This window comes from Pelodiscus sinensis, chromosome 14, assembly GCF_049634645.1.
Source record: "Pelodiscus sinensis isolate JC-2024 chromosome 14, ASM4963464v1, whole genome shotgun sequence".
Lineage (NCBI taxonomy): Eukaryota > Metazoa > Chordata > Testudines > Trionychidae > Pelodiscus > Pelodiscus sinensis.
The window spans coordinates 32,495,873-32,516,010 of record NC_134724.1 but is presented as its reverse complement, the minus strand read 5'-3'; the positions used below and the strand labels follow the sequence as shown (position 1 = coordinate 32,516,010).

The following is a 20,138-nucleotide window of genomic DNA, read 5'->3' as shown; positions in this document are numbered from 1 at the left end:
CTCTTGAAAGAGGGTGCAAGTGTATTCATGCCCTCAGACAATAATGGTAAATCATCTTTGTTACTTTCAATGACCAATAGTATCTTGTAATATTCTTGTAGTATGATGTTAATGTAGATAAACAATGTAATGATAATGATATCATACCTTAAGAAATTTTCTTGTGGTCATTTTAATTAATTAGATTAAAACTGCTAGCATTTTAGCCTGTTTTTTTAATTCATTAAATGTATCCTTTAAATGTAGCACAAGTGATATAAAATATTGGTAAACTGACATAAAATGTAACATGATTAATATGTGGGAAATTACTTATTTCTAACACTCTGGTCCAGATTTAATTTCTGATTTTCTATACAGTCTATGGCAGAAGTTCTTGCTAAAAAAGAAGAGTTAGCAGATCGCCTGGAAAAGGCCAATGAAGAAGCAATAGCTAGTGCCATTGCAGAAGAAGAACAGTTAACTAGAGAGATTGAAGCAGAAGAAAATAATGACATTAACATCGAGACTGACAATGATAGTGATTTTTCTGTGAGTTTTCAGTCTCTTAAAATTAGTAATTGTTACTTGTTTTGGATGTCATCGGAATATAAACATAGAATTTAATTTCACATTCTTACTTGCTTTTTGCAGTTTAATTTATATTAGAAATATAAAATACTGTTTATATATTTAAGAACTTTAAGAATTTACAGATATTTGCCTAAGGTATTTTTAATCCTACTGTGTTTTACTTTTTGTATTCTGTATTACTTTAGTTGCTAATTACTCACCCTGGCCAACTAACTGGCAGAACAAATACGTATTTTTTTTCTTCTTCGGATAGTGTCCCCGTAGGTGTCGGGGCCCACTTCAGGTGTCGGGCCCGTCCCAGCGCCGCAGGTCAGAGAATTGTCAGCTGTAGTTTGGCTGGACTGCACAAGCGCGGCAGTGCGTGCTGTTCACGCCCCTCCTGAGCTTGTGTGTGATCCGGCTCCCGCCAGTTCCTCCTAACTGTTCACAGTCTCAGGCGGCGCGAGCCTTGTCTCCTCCTGTCAGAGAGAGAGAAAAGTTTTATAGTTTTTCTTAGCGTTAGCCATAGTCTAGTTAGTCAGAAAGTTATTTAGTAGTTAGTGTTAATTAGTCCAACAGGCATTCAACTTGTATTAAATGTCTGGGCGAGGGTCCTATACTCCAAAAATGCCCACATTGCACCAAACTGATGGCCCGGGCCAGACGTGACAGCGAAATGCTGTTAAAAATGTTTCTCTTCAACAAGGTGCTTCAGCCTTTCCACCCGGAGCAGGAGGGAACAGCAGAGTCCACGGCTCCGAAACTCAGTAGAAAGTTATCCCCCCGCTCATCTACATCATGTAGGAGTATGGACGGATGGACGATAAGCCAGGTACCTTGGGAGCAGGGTTACCTCGACATGCTGAACAGCACAAGCCAAGCCGCTGCGTCACAGAGCCAAGCCCTTCCCATCATAGGGAGACGGTATCCATGGCTGCAACTCTTAAGACCTGAGTCGGCCCCGGCTCCAGTAAAACGGAAACCACAGGCTGGAACTGCCCACATCGGCACCGATCGCCCAGGCACTGACCGCCCCGGTACTGAGTTTCCCATCCACGCCGGCACCAATGGCACCAACTCCTCCTACCGCGCTGGCACCCTCTACTGCGCCGGCACTGGCGGCGTCAGACTGACTGCATTCACAACAGTCCCAGCGGAACGGGCAATAGTATGCTCGCCAGCACTGGCTCACAGCGGATCGTCAGCACCATCCGCACAGAGTACAATGGCACTGAGCACGTCTTATCGCAATGCACTGCCAACTAAGCACAGATCACATTCCGAAGTGAGTCAATCTCCAGTGCGCAAGAAGGCCAGAGACAAGTCAAGGAGGATAAGAACGCCCTCCCTGAGTCCGGAACTGGCCATCTTTTCCCCTTATCCGCAGTCACCTGCTTCAGTATTCTCAGTGCCACTACATCAAGAGACGCAAATTCCTCACGTCTCTCACCGCAAACACTTGCCTGGGCTCTCACCTTTGCCTCAGCGATACCATACATTCTCTCATTCACCATCCTATATCGCTCACAGATCTCATTCTCTTACGTCTCCTTCAAGATTGCCATACTCCAGATACTAATATGATTACAGGAGAACATATTCGCCAGGGTACTCCCCGAGGCATCGCTACCATGATCGGTACTATCAGCAATGCTACCGCCACCGATATTCCTCAGAACATTCCTCCTCCAGGTCTCTGCGCTGTCATTACTCACAACCTCACGGTGATTACAGACTGCCAACGCCACTGGCCGATCCTACTCACTCACCGACACCATCGGGAGATGTACCTATCCCTCCTGCACAACCGGAACCAGCACAAGTACCAACACTGGAGCACCCCAACCTCAAGCAGAACCTCCACTCGATAGATCCTCCTCATCATTGGATGATGCAGTTTTCCCGGGGGATTCCTTTCCCACCGACAACATCCACCAGTTTCATGAGCTTTTCACAAGGGTGGCGGAATCCCAAGAATTACATCTCATGGAGGTCCATCAGAAACAGCACCGCCTCCTTAAGAATTTGCATCGTTCGCAGAAACCTAAAATGGCTTTACCATTGGACGAAAAAATTAAAGATCGCCGATGACATCTGGCAGATGCCTGTGTCTTCACAGCCTACGCATAAGAAATCTGGCAAAAAGTATTTAGTCCTCTCCAAGGGGATGGAATTTTTGTTTGTGCACCCACAACCAAATTCTCTAGTTGTTGATGCAGGCCAACAAAAGGCCAAAATGGCACAGCACAAAAATGCTGGTGCAGACAAAGAGGCCAAACGTCTGGACCTCTTTGGAAGAAAAGTTTATTCTTATGTCAGTCTCATTCTCAGGATGGCGAATTATGTGGTGCATCTATCCAATCACAGCTTTGACAATTATTCAAAGTTAGTTGTGGCTTTGGAGCATCTGCCCGAGGACAAACGGCAAATGCTGAAATCAGTAGTCCAGGAGGGCTGTGTGGCCTCGACAATGGCCTTACAGTTTTCCCTGGACATAGCTGACGCAGCAGCCACAGCTACATTGGTGGTCATGAGAAGGTCATCCTGACTACAGTTGGCCTCAGTCCCTAAGGACTTACAGAGCAAAGTGAAGGACTTGCCATTCGATAGGCAGAGCCTTTTTGCAGAAAAAACTGGTCAGGTGCTCCACTCGGGTAAGGATTCCAGGACAACTTTTAAGAACTCTTGGGATGTACACACCTCCTTACCGTCATAAGCATTACACGCCATACTACAGGCAGAGGCCCTTTTCCTATATGGGGCCCAGATAGGCGACAGGAACAACAACAACAAAGGGGCAGACCCCGTCCCCAAAAACACAGACCACAAACCAACAGGAGTTCCAACTCCCAGAACAGCAGACAGCAAGTTTGACGGTCCTATTGAGGGACTGTGGACCATCCCACTCACATACTTCCCGGGAGCACAGAAACTTTTTCACCATCGCCTGAGGCCCTTTCAACAGAGGTGGTTTGCCATCACCACAGACTGTTGGGTCCGGGAGCTAATATCAACAGGGTATTTGATACCTCTTCTCTCCCTCCCTCCTACTACCCCTCCACCCCGTCCCTTTTCAGGGACCCATCTCACAATACACTCTTAATGCAAGAGGTTGTCTGACTCATCGAGATAGGAGAGGTGGAGAGGGTTCCCGAACAGTTTCAGGGCAAAGGATTTTATTCTCGCCATTTTCTCACTGAGAAGAAATCACAGGGATACAGATCCATCCTGGACCTTCGAAACCTGAAAAGGTATCTCAGGAAACACAAATTCAAGATGGTGACCCTAGCTTCCATACTCCCAGCTCTAAACACCAGGGATTGGTTCATGTCCCTCGATTTGCAGGACGCCTATTTCCATATTACAGTCCACCCAGCGCACAGGCACTTCCTGAGATTTGTCATAGACACACAACACTTCCACTATAAGGTACTTCCGTTCAGCCTATCATCAGCACCGAGGGTCTTTTCCAAGACACTAGCGGTAGTTGCCGTGTATCTTCATCATCAAGGCATCATGATTTTTCCATACTTGGACGACTGCCTAATCAAGACTCATTCATATGATTAAGCACTCCGAGCCACCGAACTCACAAGGGCACTGTGCGCAGACCTGGGCCTTGTGTTAAATGTGCCAGTGTTGACACTCACACCACAAAGATCCCTCGTGTTCATTGGGGCACAGTTAGATTCTATAACTGCCAGGGCCTTGCTTAAACACTTACAATAAGCCCGAAGGTAACAATACTCACCTGTTTACAACTGTTGGGGCACATGGCTTCCACAACTTATGTAGTACACTACACGAGACTATGTCTCAGATGTTTACAACGCTGGCTGGCCTCAGTGTATCGCCCAGGCAACCACAACATGCACAGACTGGTACAGGTCCCATTACTGGTGAAGCAGTCACTGGCATGGTGGATGTTGCCCGTCAACATGCTCTCTGGTGTTCCATTTCACCGCCCTCAGCCGACCATTCAAGTCACCTCGGATGCGTCTCTTCTGGGCTAGGGAGCTCATTGCGAGGGCGCATTTGCCCAAGGCCAGTGGAACGCAGAAGAATCCCACCAGCACATCAACTTACTGGAGCTCAGGGCAGTCATCAGTGCGTGTGGAGCGTTCCTTCCAAAGATTCAGGGCCAGGTAGCACAAATACTTACCGATAATACTACCACAGTTTATTATATCAACCGTCAAGGTGGAGCCCGATCCAGATCCCTATGTGCGGAAGCCATAAAACTATGGAACTGGTGTTTTGTTGGCCTCCGTCGGTCAGTTGACCATGGATGACGTATCCTAGTTCTCGTCTTGGTTTGTGTCGGATTGTCTGGGACAGCGTCGGGGACAGCGTCGTTGGTGGCTGAAAAGGCCAATCCGGGACAGGCATTCTTTGCCGCAGAAGTCGCAGCTGTAGGTGGTTCCCTGGCTGTTGTTGTTGCATAACTTCCTGCGGGCTCGCTTTTCTTCTGATGCACGCATCATGTTCATTTCGCCTGACTTGAGCTGTGTGGTCAGGGTGCCCTTCCACTTCAGGCGGTCTGCTGCGAGGTCTTCCCAGGACTGCGTGTTTATGTCGATGGCTTTCATGTCCCTCTTCACGACATCTTTAAATCGCAGGTTCGGGCGCCCTGTGGTTCTCTTCCCAGATGCCAGTTCCCCGTAGAGGATGTCCTTTGGGATCCTCCCGTCCTCCATGCGGCGTACATGGCCAAGCCAACGCAGGCGACGTTGTCGGAGCATGGTGTACATGCTGGGGAGGCCGGCTCGAGTCAGAACTTCGAGGTTGGAGACTTTGTCTTGCCAGGTAATGCCCAGGATGCGGCGCAGACCTCGTAGATGGAAGGCGTTCAGTCTCCGCTCTTGTCTCGCGTATGTGGTCCACGTCTCGCTCCCGTACAGCAGGGTGCTGATAACGCAGGCGTTGTACACTGCCATCTTTGTTGCGGTTGTCAGCCTGGGGTTGGTCCACACTCGGGTTGTCAGGCGGGCTAAAGTAGAGGCTGCCTTCCCGATCCTCTTGTCGAGCTCAGCGTCAAGGGAGAGATTATCGGTGATGGTGGAGCCCAAGTACGTGAACTGGTGGACGACGTCAAGCTGGTAGTCGTCTACTGTGGTGGCTGGTGGAGTGACAGTGTCCTGGCTTAAGACGTTTGTTTTTTTCAAACTGATAGTCAGCCCAAAGTCTTTGCAGGCCATGGAAAAACGGCTCATCAGCGACTGTAGTTCTTCCTGGGTATGTGTGACGACTGCTGCGTCGTCGGCAAATATCATGTCCCTGATCAGCGTCTCGCGTATCTTCGTCTTGGCTTTGAGGCGAGAGAGATTGAATAGCTTGCCGTCCGATCTGGTGCGGAGGTAGATTCCTTCCGTTGCTGAGCCGAAGGCATGCTTGAGGAGCAGGGCAAAGAAGATCCCAAACAATGTGGGGGCAAGAACGCAGCCTTGCTTGACGCCGCTGCTAATGCTGAAAGGCTCGGAGCAACTGCCGTTAAACTGCACTGTTCCCTTCATGTCTGTGTGGAAGGATTCAATCAAGCTGTGCAGTTTTGGTGGGCAGCCGATCTTGTGAAGGATTTTGAAGAGTCCGTCTCTGCTGACCAGGTCAAAGGCTTTGGTGAGATCAATGAAGGAGACGTACAGGGGCATCTGCTGTTCTCTACACTTCTCCTGGAGTTGTCGTAGGGAGAAAATCATGTCTACAGTTGACCGTTCTGCGCGGAAACCACACTGTGACTCCGGGTAGACACGTTCAGCCAGCTTCTGCAGTCGGGTCAAGATGACCTTAGCAAATACTTTGCCTACGATGCTAAGAAGGGAGATGCCTCTGTAGTTGTTACAATCACTTCTCTCACCCTTATTCTTGTAGAGGGTGACGATCTTAGCATCCCGCATATCCTGCGGTACGGCTCCTTCTTTCCAGCACTGACAGAGCACTTTGTGAAGAGGGTGCAGTAGGGAACACTTGCACTGTTTCAGCAGGTCTGGAGGAATCCCATCGCTGCCGGGGGCTTTTCTTGAGTCCAGTTTATCAACAGCCTTGCTGAGCTCTTCTACTGTTGGCTCTGCATCAAGTTCTTCCATGGTTGGCAGGCATTCAATGGCATCTAATGCTGCGGAGGTCACCGTATTCCGTCTGGAGTAGAGGTCGGAGTAGTGTTCCACCCATCTCCCCAACTGTTGTTGCTTGTCGGAGATTATTTCTCCAGTAGATGACTTGAGGGGTGCTGTTTTGCTCTGGGTAGGGCCCAGCGCTTTCTTGATGCTGTCGTACATGCCTCTTGTGTTCCCTGATATGGCTGCTTTCTGGATGTCGTTGCTGAGCTGCTGCCAATATTCGTTCGCACAGTGTCTGGCAACCTGTTGAGCCTTGCTCCTAGTAGCCCTGAGAATTTGTAAGTTCCTCTGGCTTGGTGACTGCTTGTATTCTGCCAGGGCGGCGCGCTTGGCTTCTATGACTGGAATCATCACAGAGGACTTTGCTTCAAACCAGTCGTGCGTCTTTGTGGTCCTCTTTCCAAAGGTTGCCAGGGCAGTGCGGTGCATTATGTTCCGCAGTGTTTCCCACTTTTCCATGGCAGAGTCTTCTATCTGTGTGGCGTCAAGTTCCTTCTCAAGCGCTTCTGCGAATTTCTGCGTCAGGTCAGGCTGCGACATCTTGCTGACGTCGATGCGAGGATTTCCTTGTTTCCTTGAACGATGAAACCTCTTCGGGTTCAGCCTGATCTTGCAGCACACTAAGGAGTGGTCTGTGTCGCAGTCAGCGCTGTGATAAGAGCGTACGTGCAGGACGCAATTGATAGCTGAGCGGCGAACTAGTATAAGGTCCAACTGGTGCCAGTGTTTCGAGCGCGGATGTCGCCAGGAGACCTTATGCTGGGGCTTGGTCTGGAAGTATGAGTTGGCGATGCACAGGTTGTAGAAAGCGCAGAGCTCGAGCAGGCGTTGGCCGTTCTCGTTCATTTTGCCGACGCCAAATTTTCCGAGGCACGAAGGCCATGAGTCATTGTCCGCACCTACTCTGGCATTGAAGTCACCCAGAAGGATGAGTTGTTCCTTGTCGGGGATGCTGTTGATGACAGATGTTAGGTTCTCATAGAACCGGTCTTTAGTTTCCAATGTTGCGTTCAGAGTTGGGGCGTATACGCTGACGAGGGTGATAGGGCCTGTGGTGGTGTTGAGACGAAGGGTGAGGAGTCGTTCTGAGCCATTACTGCCTGGTTCTACCATACTCAGTAGGCTATTTTTCACCGCGAAAGCTACGCCATGCTGTCTGGGCTCGTCTGGGGCCTTTCCCTGCCAGTAGAAGGTGTAGTCTTTTTCTTTCAGAATGCCTGAGTCTGCCAGTCGTGTTTCCTGTAGGGCGGCGATGTCTACGTTCAGCCTCAGAAGTTCGTTGTTGATTACTGCTGTCTTTCGTAGGTCGTCAATGTCCCGTACGTCTTTGGAGAGGCCCATCAACATTGTACGGACATTCCAACATCCCAGTTTAAGAGGTGGTCTCTTTCTCAGTGTTTTGTTGCCTGGTGAGATGGTTGCAGCCTGCCGTTCGGAATGTTCCTAATCCCCATGCACCCAGTGAGGAAAGCAGACTGTGGGGGACTGGAACTGGTGTATAACTCACAGAATTACCATCGTGAGTACATACCTCCCAGGCAGACACAATAAGTCACCGATGCACTGAGCAGATGTCTTTTTCCCCAACATGAGTGGGAGATCGATCACAATGTAATCCAATCTGTATTCCAACGGTGGGGATGCCCCGCCATAGATCTCTTAGCGACATATCAAAACACAAAATGCCTGAAGTATTGTTCCAGAGCAAGCCTGGGGCTGGACTCTCTTGGGGATGCATTTCTGATGAACTGGGCTCATCATCTCCTCTTTGCTTTTCCCCCCAGTTCCACTTCTCCCTAGAGTGTTAGAAAAGATAATCCGTGACAAAGCTACAGTGATACTTATAGCACCGTTTTGGCCCAGAAAGACGCAACTTCCCCTGCTTCTGCAAATTTCCACCAAACCTCCTTACCAATTACTGAAGCAACCCGATCTCCTTACACAACCGGGTCTCTCCATGGCGCAAGCCCAGATCGACAGACTACACCTTAGAGCATGGTTCCTAACTGGTTCCAAGATACAGAAATTCTTTGTTCCGAATCTGTGAAACAAGTACTACTCTGCAGCAGACGCGACTCCACACGCAGAACTTACCTCTATAAGTGGCATCGTTTCCACTCGTGGTGCTTAGACAACTACTGCATTGCAATGTCCACCCTGATCCATTGCATCTTGTACTACGCACTCCACTTACACCAGGCGGGATGTAAGCACTTTCCTCAATTAAGGTCCATCTCCCAGCAATCTCTGCGTTTACACAATCCATAGAGGGATCCTCATTAATGGCTCACCCAATGACGAGACGCTTCCTGAAAGGACTAGCAAACCTGCATCCCCCACGCAGAAAACCTCCCGCATTATGGGATCTAGAGCTTGTGCTGGATACCATTACTTTTCCCCCCGCTCCCTCTTTGAACTCTTAGCTACCTGTGACATGCCTATGAAGCTGGCCTTCCTCCTAGCCATAACATCGGCTTGACAGGTAGAGGAATTAGCGTCCCTCCCGGCCAACCCACCATGTACTCTGTTTACGAATCAGGGAGTAATACTTGGATCTCACCCTAATTTTCTACCAAAGGTGAACTCGGAGTTCCATATTAATGAACCAATCATACTCCCTACATTCTACCCCCAACTGCATGCCTCGACCCACGAAGTCTGGTTGCATACACTAGACGTGTGCAGGGCACTGGCATTTTACTTAAAAAGGACCCGTCCTTTCAGGCAATCGCAACGACAACTCCTGTGCTCAGACAAAAGGACCACGGGCCGGGCACTTTCATCACAGCGCATTTCTAAATTAATAGTGAAATGTACTACAAAGTGCTATACGTTGAGGAATACGCCGATTCCTAAATCAGTGACAGCCCGTTCTATTAGAGCAACAGCAACATCACTAGTGTTTCTTGCAGGACATTCGCTGTACAGTGACATGGTCTTCAGATGTGACTTTGCTAAACGTTATGCCATTCATGCTATTTCTCGAGACTCAGCGGTAGCCTCTGCAGTGCTATCCAACAGTAAGGAAATGTTAACTCCAATACCACCTCTGTAGACAAGACTACTTCTCTGTACTCATCTGAAGTGGAGCACCTACGGTGACACTACCCAAAGAAGAGAAAGTTACTCACTTTGTGCAGTAATGACGTTTCTTTGAGGTGTGTGTTCCTGTAGGTGCTCCAGGACCCACCCTCCTCCCCTCTTCGGAGTCTCTTCTTGTGTCTTTCAGGAGTGATCCGATTAGGAGGAACTGGTGGGATCTGGATCATGCAGAAACTCGTGAGGGGCGCGAACAGCACACACTGCCACGCATGTGCGTTCTGGCCGAACCACGGCTGACAATTCTCCGACCTGCGGTGCTGGGACGGGCCAGACACCTGAAGTGGAACACCTACGGGGACACACGCTTTGAAGAAATGTCGTTACTGCACGAAGTGAGTAACTTCCTCATCTGGAAAGATCCTATGCTATTTTTAAAGAAAGCAGAAATGGAAATTGAAGGGAGATGTTTGGTATGATCAGCACATTTAATTTTTTAGTTGCCTTAAACAACTAAAGGGGATGGATCATTTGATGATTACCTGTTCTTTTCGCTCCCTCTGGGGCACCTGGCATTGGCAACTGTTGGAAGATTAAATATTGGTGGGCTAGATTAACCTTTTGTCTGACCCAGTATGGTCGTTCTTATGTTCTTAAAGAAAATTTCTCCCTGTCTTGTTGCAATCTGTTTTATCCTTAAACTGTCAAAGAATCATTAACATTGATAGCCAAAAAGTTCAGTTTTGCTAATATTAGTCTCATTTTCTAATATCTTACTCCATGAATTGTTTTCATTGAAATGTGTTTGTCCACTCATGAAGTAAAGTACTACTTACACTCTCTTTTTGCTACTGTTTGCCACATTGAGTAAGTGAAAACAAAAAGTGAAAACAAAGATTAATTATGCTAGGACCAATCCTGCGAATACATGTGTGAGTGAATTTAGTTGAATGAGTGAGATTACTCATCTGAGTAAAATGATTCATTTATATTTGCAGGGTTGGAACTTTTGATTATAAGGTTTTTAAGGTAGGGATTATGTTAATATAGTACAAAGCATGGTGGAGCCCCAGTGCCTACTGAGGCATTTGGGACACTTCTGTGAAACCTGTAATAATTATAAAACTCAGGATTCAGTAAACAGGTTGTGAGACTTTATGGTAGTTTCAGTCTTAAGAGATGTAAAAGGCTTTTTTTGATTTCATGGATCATTTTGTGATATTTCAGGCTAGCATGGGCAGTGGAAGTATATCTTTCTGTGGTGTATCTATGGACTGGAATGATGTCCTGGCAGATTATGAAGGTAAAGATTTATGTATTCATCTAAATGTGCAAAGTAAGAGTTTATGAAAAAGACTTTCTTTTCATACTCAATTATACATTTGGAATGAAAGTGAATCCCAAATCACTGTGCAGTTCAGAGAGATGTTATTTGGATTTTGTTGGACATTATAGTGTAAATTATATAAATGATTCATTTCTGTGCAGCTCGTGAATCATGGCGACAAAATAATTCATGGGGTGATATAGTGGAAGAAGAACCTGCACGTCCACCAGGCCATGGAATACATATGCATGAGAAACTCTCTTCACCATCTCGCAAAAGGTCTTGGCATTTTCAGCTAACTTGAATTGCCAGAATAGAAGTAGATTCACCGTTGCATAAAGTTATGATAATATTCTATTTTCTTTATAAAGTGCTTTGAGATTTGTGGAGGGAAAAAAGCTTATATAATAGCTTATTGTTATAAAGTGTGTTACTTTTGTACTGTATTCTAGTTTAAATGCTAAAAGGTTCTGAAATTGAAAGAGCAGAACAAAGATAATATTAAACACATTAATCAAAAACCTCTAAATGAGATTAAATAAAATACATTATAGTTGAGAGGTATACTACTTTTTATACTTTCCTAAATATATTTAGAAAGCTGAGTTGCTCGTAGGGTTGTCAGTCCCAGTTCCTTGTCTCATTGGGTCATTTTATCATGTTTATATTAAAAGAACAATAGCAGAATCTAAAAAGAAACATGAGGAGAAACAGATGAAAGCTCAACAGCTGAGAGAGAAGTTACGTGAAGAGAAATCACTAAAGCTTCAAAAACTGATGGAACGGGTAAGTTTTCTATAGTTAAAAAGATCCAGTGTATTTTTATTTAGAAGACTATTTTTGTTCTCTTGGTCCAAAAACATATTCTACTACAGGTTGAACTTGTCTAGTCTGATATTCTCTGTTGCGGCAACATCCGTGATCTGGCATGATTTGAGTTAGCTGGATGTCCGCTTACCTTAGTTATGGCCAAGTTTCCCACAACCCCATAAAGTTTGATAACAACCATCAGTCCTGGTTTTCCGTGTTCTGTGCTGGTATTTAGCTCTTGTCTTTTGGGTCTGTGTTAGCAGAATCTTAGTGCAACACAAAAGTGATCTGACTTTCTAGGAGGCTTGTATATTAATATTAGTTATATTACCCAAAGTCTCATTGTAGTCTGGGTGCCCATTGTATTATAAGTTGTGCAAATACATAGACTTTTGCTCCAAAATCTTAGCAATATAAAAAGAGAAGCAAAAGAGAAAGGGTGGAGAGAGTGGAGGAAACAGGTGAAAAATATATAAATCACTGATTCTGTAAGGCTGACAGCTGGAACTGAACGTAGGACCCTGGAGCTTAGTACATGAACCTCAGCAGCTTGAGTTAAAAGTGAGCAGTTTCTCCCTTTTTTAAGGCTATGTCTGTGCTACTGAGTTTTTCTGGGATAACACCGCAGTGTCCAGAGAATGCGTCTGCTCTTCTGAAATGTTTTTTGGAAGAGTAGACATGCTCTTTTGGAAGCCCTGTAAATCTTGTTTCATGAGGAAGAAGGGCTCTTCGGAAAGAGGAGGTTTTTCAGAAATGTGGCAGAGTGCAATTTGCGTACCTTTTTCAGAAAAAGAAGTATAGTGTAGACATAGCTTCTGTGTCTAAGTGCCACTACATGGGCCAGCATACCACATCCAGAAGGAACGTGAGTTACAATCAGGGTTATGATGTTCACACATCTTGTTAGTTCATTCATTCATTCATTCATTCATTCATTCATTCATTCATTCATTTTGGCACCCAGACAGGGGATGGGGAATGAATGGGTAAATAAGGAGTAAAAGGGAGGAGGGACATCAGTGGGGCTATAGAGAGATTGGTACAGAAAGGGAATGAAGAAAGGACAAATGAGAGGTCAGGGACACTGTGACTGGTAGGTATAGGTTTGTGCAGGAGACAGATGAGAGGCGATTGGGGTGAACAACCAACCACAAGAGACAAAACAATGTCCATACTTTGTAAAAAGTTTGTAAAAAGCAGCCTTCTGATATTGCTAGATTCCAGTGACTGTGCAGAGATCTCTCTCTTCCATACTGCACCAAGCTGTTTTGCGGAAGTTCCTGATGCTTCCAGGGATTGGCTTCATCAGAGGGGCCTGTTCTTCTACCTGTCCCTTAGAGTTGTTATATTACCTGAAGCCAAAAATGTATGTCATCCTGTGTACAATACTGCACTGGACTTGTAAAATAGTGTTAACATCATTAAATGGAGAGTTATTACCAAATCATTAAGTGCTGTGAGATTTACTGAGAGAAGTTGGACAATGTTGGGGATAACTTCTTGGTACAAGTGCTGAAGGAACCAGCCGGGGCCACGCGCAGCGTGACCTGCTGCTCACAATCAGGGAGGAACAAGTAGGTGAAGTAGAGGTTGGTGACAACCTGGGAAGCAGAGATCATGAGATGGCAGACTTCAGGATCCTGACCAAAGGAAGAAAGGAGAGTAGCAAAATACACACCCTGGACTTCAGAAGAACAGACTTTGACTCCCTCAGAGAACTGATGGGCAAGATTCCTTGGGATGTTTACATGAAGGGGAAAGAAGTCCAGGAGAGCTGGCAGTATTTTAAAAAAAGCCTTATTGGAAGGCACAGGAAGAAACAATCCCGATGTGCAGTAAGAAAAGCAAATATGGTAGGCGCCAGGGAAATTCTGGTGAGCTTAAACACAGAAAGGAAGCTTACAAGAAGTGGAAACTTGAACGGATGACTAGGGAGGAGTATAAATATATTGCTCAAGAAGAAGGGGAGTAATCAGGAAGGCGAAAGCGCAATTGAAATTGCGACTAGCAAGAGATGTGAAGAGTAACAAGAAAGGTTTCTACAGGTATGTTAGCAATAAGAGGGCAATCAGAGAGGGTGTGGGGCCCTTACTGGATGAGAGAGGTAACCTAGTGACAAATGATGTGGGAAAAGCTGAAGTACTCAATGCTTTCTTTGCCTTTGTCTTCGTGGACTAAATCAGCTACCAGACTAATGCACTAGACAATGCAGAATGGGAAGGAGGTAGCCCATGGTGGGGAAAGAACAAGTTAGGAACTATTTAGAAAAGCTAAACATACACAAATCTATGGGTCTGGATTCAATACATCCGAGGGTTGGCGTTGACAGATGTCATTGCGGAGCCTTTGGCCATTATCTTTGAAAACTCTTGGAGATCGGGAGAGATCCCAGAAGACTGGAAAAAGACAAATGTAGTGCCCATCTTTAAAAAAGGGTAGAAGGAAAATCCAGGGAACTACAGACCAGTCAGCCTTACCTCGTTCCCCAGAAAAATCATGGAGGGTATCCTCAAGGAATCCATTTTGAGGCACTTGGAAGAGGGGAAAGTGATCAGGAATAGTCAACATGGATTCACAAATGGCAAGTCATGCCTGCGCAATCTGATTAGCTTCTATGATGAGGTAAATGGCTCTGTGAATATGGGAAAGTCAGTGGCTGTGATATACCTTGACTTTAGCAAAGCTTTTGATACAGTCTCCCACAATATTCCTGCCAGCAAGTTAAGGGAATATGGACTGAATAAATGGACCGTAAGATGGATAGAAAACTGGCTAGACTGTCGGGCCTAATGGGTAGTGATCAACGGCTCGATGTCAGGTTGGTGGTCAGTTTCTAGCGGAGTACTCCAAAGATCTGTTTGGACTGGTTTTGTTCAACATTTTTATTAATGACCTGGATTTTTATTAGTGGACCCTGAAAGCTGCATGGAAACTTTTTAAAGACACCATAATAGAGGCCCAACTTAAATGTATACCCCAAATTAAAAAACATAGCAAGAGACCTAAAAAAAGAGTCACCGTGGCTTAACCACCGTGAAAAAGAAGCAGTGAGGGACAAAAAGGTATCTTTTAAGAAGTGGAAGTCCAATCCTAGTGAGATAAATAGAAAAGAACATAAACACTGTCAAATCAAGTGTAAAAATGTAATAAGAAGAGCAAAAAAAGATTTTGAGGAACAGCTAGCCAAAAACTCAAAAAGAAATAACAAAATGTTTTTAAGTACATTAGAAGCAGGAAGCCTGCAAAAAACCTGTGGGTCCCCTAGATGATCGAGCTATAAAAGGAGCAATCAAGGACAATAAAGCCATTGCAGAGAAACTAAATGATTTCTTTGCTTCAGTCTTCACGGCTGAGAACGTTGGGGAGATTCCTGAAACTGCACCATCCTTTGTGGGTGATGAATCTGAGGAACTGTCCCGGATTGAAGTGTCATTAGAGGAGGTTTTGGAACAAATAGAAAAACTTAATGTTAACAAATCTCCGGGACCGGATGGCATTCATCCAAGGGTTCTAAAAGAACTCAAATGGGAAATTGCTGAGCTATTATCTGTGGTTTGTAACCTATCCTTTAAATCGGCTTCCGTACCTAATGACTGGAAGGTAGCCAACGTGACACCAATATTTAAAAAGGGCTCTAGAGGCAATCCTGGCAATTACAGACCGGTAAGTCTAACTTCAGTACCGGGCAAATTAGTCGAAACAATAGTAAAGAATAAAATTGTGAAGCATGTAGAAGAACATAAATTGTTGGACAAAAGTCAACATGGTTTCTGTAAAGGGAAATCCTGTCTTACTAATCTGTTAGAGTTCTTTGAAGGGGTTAACAAACATGCGGACAAGGGGGATACGGTAGATATAGTTTACTTAGATTTTCAGAAAGCCTTTGACAAGGTTCCTCACCAAAGGCTCTTGTGTAAATTACATGGCCATGGGATAAGAGGGAAGGTCCTTTCTTGGATTGAGAACTGGTTAAAAGACAGGAAGCAAAGCGTAGGAATAAATGGTAAATTTTCAGATTGGAGAGGGGTAACTAGTGGTGTAACCCAAGGGTCAGTCCTGGGACTGATCCTTTTCACCTTATTCATAAATGATCTGGAGAAAGGGGTAAGCAGTGAGGTTGTAAAGTTTGCAGATGATACCAAACTGTTTAGGATAGTCAAGACAGAAGCAGACTGTGAGGGACTCCAAGAAGATCTCACCAAACTGAGTGATTGGGCAACAAAATGGCAAATGAAATTTAATGTGGATAAGTGTAAAGTAATGCACATCTGGAAAAATAACCCCAACTATATGTACAGTATGATGGGGGCTAATTTGGCTACGACAAATCAGGAAAGAGATCTTGGAGTTATCGTGGACAGTTCTCTGAAAACTTCCACACAGTGTGCAGCGGTGGTCAAAAAGGCAAATAGGATGCTAGGAATTATTAGGAAAGGGATAGAAAATAAGACCCAGAATATCTTACTGCCCCTGTATAAAACTATGTCCTTGGCCTCTGTCTGTCAGAGGCTGGAGAGGGATGGCAGGAGACAAATCGCTTGATCGTTGTCTTCGGTCCACTCTTTCTGGGGCACCTGGTGTTGGCCACTGTCGGTAGACAGGATACTGGGCTAGATGTACCTTTGGTCTGACCCAGTACGGCCGTTCTTATGTTTTTATGTTATGTTCTTATGAGGGGATGAATTGCACCCTCAGCAAGTTTGCAGATGACACTAAGCTAGGGGGAGAGGTAGATACCGTGGAGGGCAGGGACAGGGTCCAGAGTGACCTAGACAGAGTAGAGGATTGGGACAAAAGAAATCTGATGATCTTCAACAAGGACAAGCGTAGAATCCTGCACTTGGGACGGAAGAATCCCAAGCATTTTTACAGGCTGGACACTGACTGGCTAAGTAGCAGTTCTGCAGAAAAGGACCTGGGGATTAGAGTGGATGCGAAGCTGGATATGAGGCAACAGTGTGCCCTTGTAGCCAGGAAGGCTAATGGCATAATAGGGTGCATTAGGCGGCCAGCAGCATTGCCAGCATATCCAGAGATGTGATTATTCCTCTTTATTCGGCTCTGGTGAGGCCACATCTGGAATATTGTGTCCAGTTCTTGGCCCCCCACTATAGAAAGGATGTGGCCGCATTGGAGAAGGTCCAGCAAAGGGCAACCAAAATGATTAGGGAGCTGGAGCTCATGACCTGTGAGGAGAGACTGAGGGATTTGGGTCTGTTTAGTCTGCAGAAGAGAAGCATGAGGGGGGATTTGATAGCAGTCTCCAACTTACAGAAGGGAGGTTCCAAAAAAGATGGAGAAAGGCTGTTCACAGTAGTGACGGATGGCAGAACAAGGAGCAATTTTCTCAAGTTACAGTGGGAAGGTCTAGGTTGGATATTAGGAAAAACTATTTCACTAGGAGAGCAGTGAAGTACTGGAATGGGTTACCTAGGGAGGTGGTGGAATCTTCATCCCTAGAGGTTTTTAAGTCGTGGCTTGACAAAAGCCCTGGCTGGGTTGAGTTCGTTGGGATTGGTCCTGCCTTGGGCAGGGAGCTGGACTTGATGACCTCCTGAGGTCTCTTTCAGCTCTATGATTCTATGAAATTGCTCTAAGTATTGAGCTACATCTAAAGAACTCTCTTAATTTTAGCCATTTTTTACTCAATTCCTGTAAGGTTTTGGAGGATAGCTTAACATTGTACTGTCACAACTATAGATGAAGGTTACAAAGTAGAAAATACTGGGAAAAATGTAGGCATTAATTGCCATATTATATTAGTTAATAAGATACTGATGCACTGTGTGTAGGAGAAAGATGTTCGAAAATGGAAAGAAGAATTATTGGACCAGAGACGCCGGATGATGGAGGAAAAATTACTCCATGCTGAATTTAAACGTGAAGTGCAGTTACAAGCAATTGTGAAAAAAGCACAAGAAGAAGAAGCCAAGGTAGGCTGTCTCTATGAAAAAGCATTTATTATTTGTTGAGAGTGCTCTACCCTGAAGGACATACAGATGCAGTATGGTTCAATATACGATTGTCAGTCAAGCAGATAAGGTTCAGTCTCAGAATGGTGAAAGTTTTCCTTAAAGTGTAAACTAGGGGGCTGCGCTACTAGCTTGTTACTCTCGCCTGTTAAGCAACCCTGGCTCTTTCCCTTCAACTGCTGGGAAGGGCTGTTTTGCAGCCGTATCAGCCCGGGTTCCTTCTCTCTCCTCTCCTTCCCCAGCCATGCCACCCGAGACCCTTTCTCCGTACCCACCCGCTTGTCCCCAGCCGTGCCAGCCCGAGTCCCTTCTCCCTCTCCCAGCTGTGCCAGTCTAGGCCCCTTCTCCCTCCCCTGGCCGCGCAAACCTGGACCCTTTCTCCTCCCCTCCGCTGCGCCATCCTGGAGCCCTTCTCCTTCCCCTTCGTCCAGCTGCGTCAGTCTGGGCCCCTTCTACCTACCCTGGCTGTGAGAGCCTGGGCCCTTTCTCATCTCTCCCCTCTCCCCCTCTTTTAGCCCGGACTCTCCCCGCCAACAGTAGCCCGGGCCCTTTCTCCCTCCTGCCCACACAAGCCTGGGCCACTTCGCCCTTCCAGGGCTGCACCAGGCTAGACCCTTTCTCCTCCTATCCTCCGCCACCCTAAACACTTACTTCCTCCCTGCCTCCTCTCTCTGGCCATTCCAGCCTATGCCCTTTCTCCCTCCCCACCCCCCTGATGCACCAGCCTGGACCTTTTCTCTTCCTCCTCCCTGCCTGCAGCTGCGCCTGGATCCTTTCTCTCACCCTCTACTCCAGGTGCAACCTAACCCTAACCCTCCCCCCTCCCCCCACGGGCCATGACAGGCCCAGCTCTCTCCTCCCAGCCACCAAGCGGGGAGGGGGGCTGCTCTTAGGCTTTGGAGGCCCCACGCTGTCCCCCCTGACCTCCAGGGGGCCACTCTAAGCCCTTGCCAGGCCCTGTGCTCTCCCCCCAGCCATCGGGGGGCCACTCCATGGACTTGCAAGCCCTGAGTGGCAGCTGAGTACTGGGGAAAGGGGAGGGGGAAGGACAGAGGAGGCAGGTGAGATGCAAAGTGATGTGATGATGTTATTCTTTCATCCCGCAGGAAAAGGTTCTTTTTATATATAGCGTAGGGATGTTAAATTGTGTTTAACTGACTAGTTGATGGAATTTCCACTCAATAGTTGATAAGTGGGGAAACTGCGGAGCCACAGCAGGGTTAGCTTCCGGACAGCTGATTCCCAGCTCACGTCTGGTTCCATTCGCTGTGCTTCAGCCTTTTATATGCATTAAGAGCCAGCCATCTCTTAATACATTTAAAAAGCAGAGGCGTGGCATCTGGGACTAGGCACGAGCCAGGAATCAGCTGATTCCTGGCTCATGCCCAATTCCCCGCTATGCCTCTGCCTTCCCTGCTCCCTGCAGAAATGGTGCAGGTGGGGAACCAGCTTTTAAGCTGGCTCCCCCAGCACTGGCTCTTGCTTCCCCCACTTGTTGCCTCTAATAGTCATTACTCGATTGTCCGATTCAAGTCATTACTCGATTGTCCGATAAATTTACACTAGTCACTTAGGGTATGTCTACACTACCCCGCTAGTTTGTGGAATGAGGAGTAACGGTAGTTCGAACTAGGAAGCCTAGTTCGAACTACCTAATTCGTGCCCCGTGTAGCCGCGCTGCACGGGGTTCGAACGAGTGGGGATTTAGAAATGGCGGCGCCCCGCTTATGCAAATGAAGCCCGGGAAATTCAAATCCCGGGCTTCATTTGCAATTGCGGTATGCCTACATTACCCTCCTAATTCGAATTAGGAGGGTAGTGTAGACATACCCTTACATCCCTTAAAGGGATGTAACTAGTCCGCTGGTCACTTACACCCCTGAAACATAGAGAGATAAATAACCTTCATGGGTGAACTATCATTGGGGGAAAAAAACAAGAAATGGTCTGGTAGCACTTTATAGGCTAACAAAACATGTAGATGGTATCGTGAGCTTTCGTGGGCATCTACATGTTTTGTTAGCCTATAAAGTGCTACCAGACCATTTGTTTGTTTGTTTTCTTTACAGACTAACTTGGCTACCCTCTGAAGCTATCGTTGGGAAGCTTGTGGAAGAAATGTGTTTTGTTTTAAGAAGGAATTTGAATAAAGAGCAAGTAGTGCTCTTGCCACCCTTTGGGAATATGGGATGTGCAAGGTGGGGATGGCTCATTGTGTGCTCTCTGTGCTACACTCCCACTCTAGGACTAAGAGATAATCTGGTCCTTTAAATGGAGTCCTGCAATATTCTTCAGATGTTCATAGTAACTCTCTCTCTTCCT

At 46.3% G+C, this 20,138-nt stretch overlaps 1 protein-coding gene across 11 annotated transcripts in view; it reads left to right on the top strand.

Annotated features, from left to right (window-relative positions):
* SCAPER (S-phase cyclin A associated protein in the ER) overlaps positions 1–20,138 on the top strand; it is a 406,333-nt gene that overhangs the window by 93,315 nt on the left and 292,880 nt on the right. For all 11 annotated transcript variants that reach the window (XM_075897367.1, XM_075897364.1, XM_075897365.1 and 8 more), the window contains 5 exons: positions 361–531; positions 10,935–11,010; positions 11,196–11,313; positions 11,709–11,820; positions 17,637–17,777. In XM_075897367.1, coding sequence (XP_075753482.1) covers positions 361–531; positions 10,935–11,010; positions 11,196–11,313; positions 11,709–11,820; positions 17,637–17,777 — 618 coding nt within the window. The remainder of the gene's footprint in view (positions 1–360; positions 532–10,934; positions 11,011–11,195; positions 11,314–11,708; positions 11,821–17,636; positions 17,778–20,138) is intronic.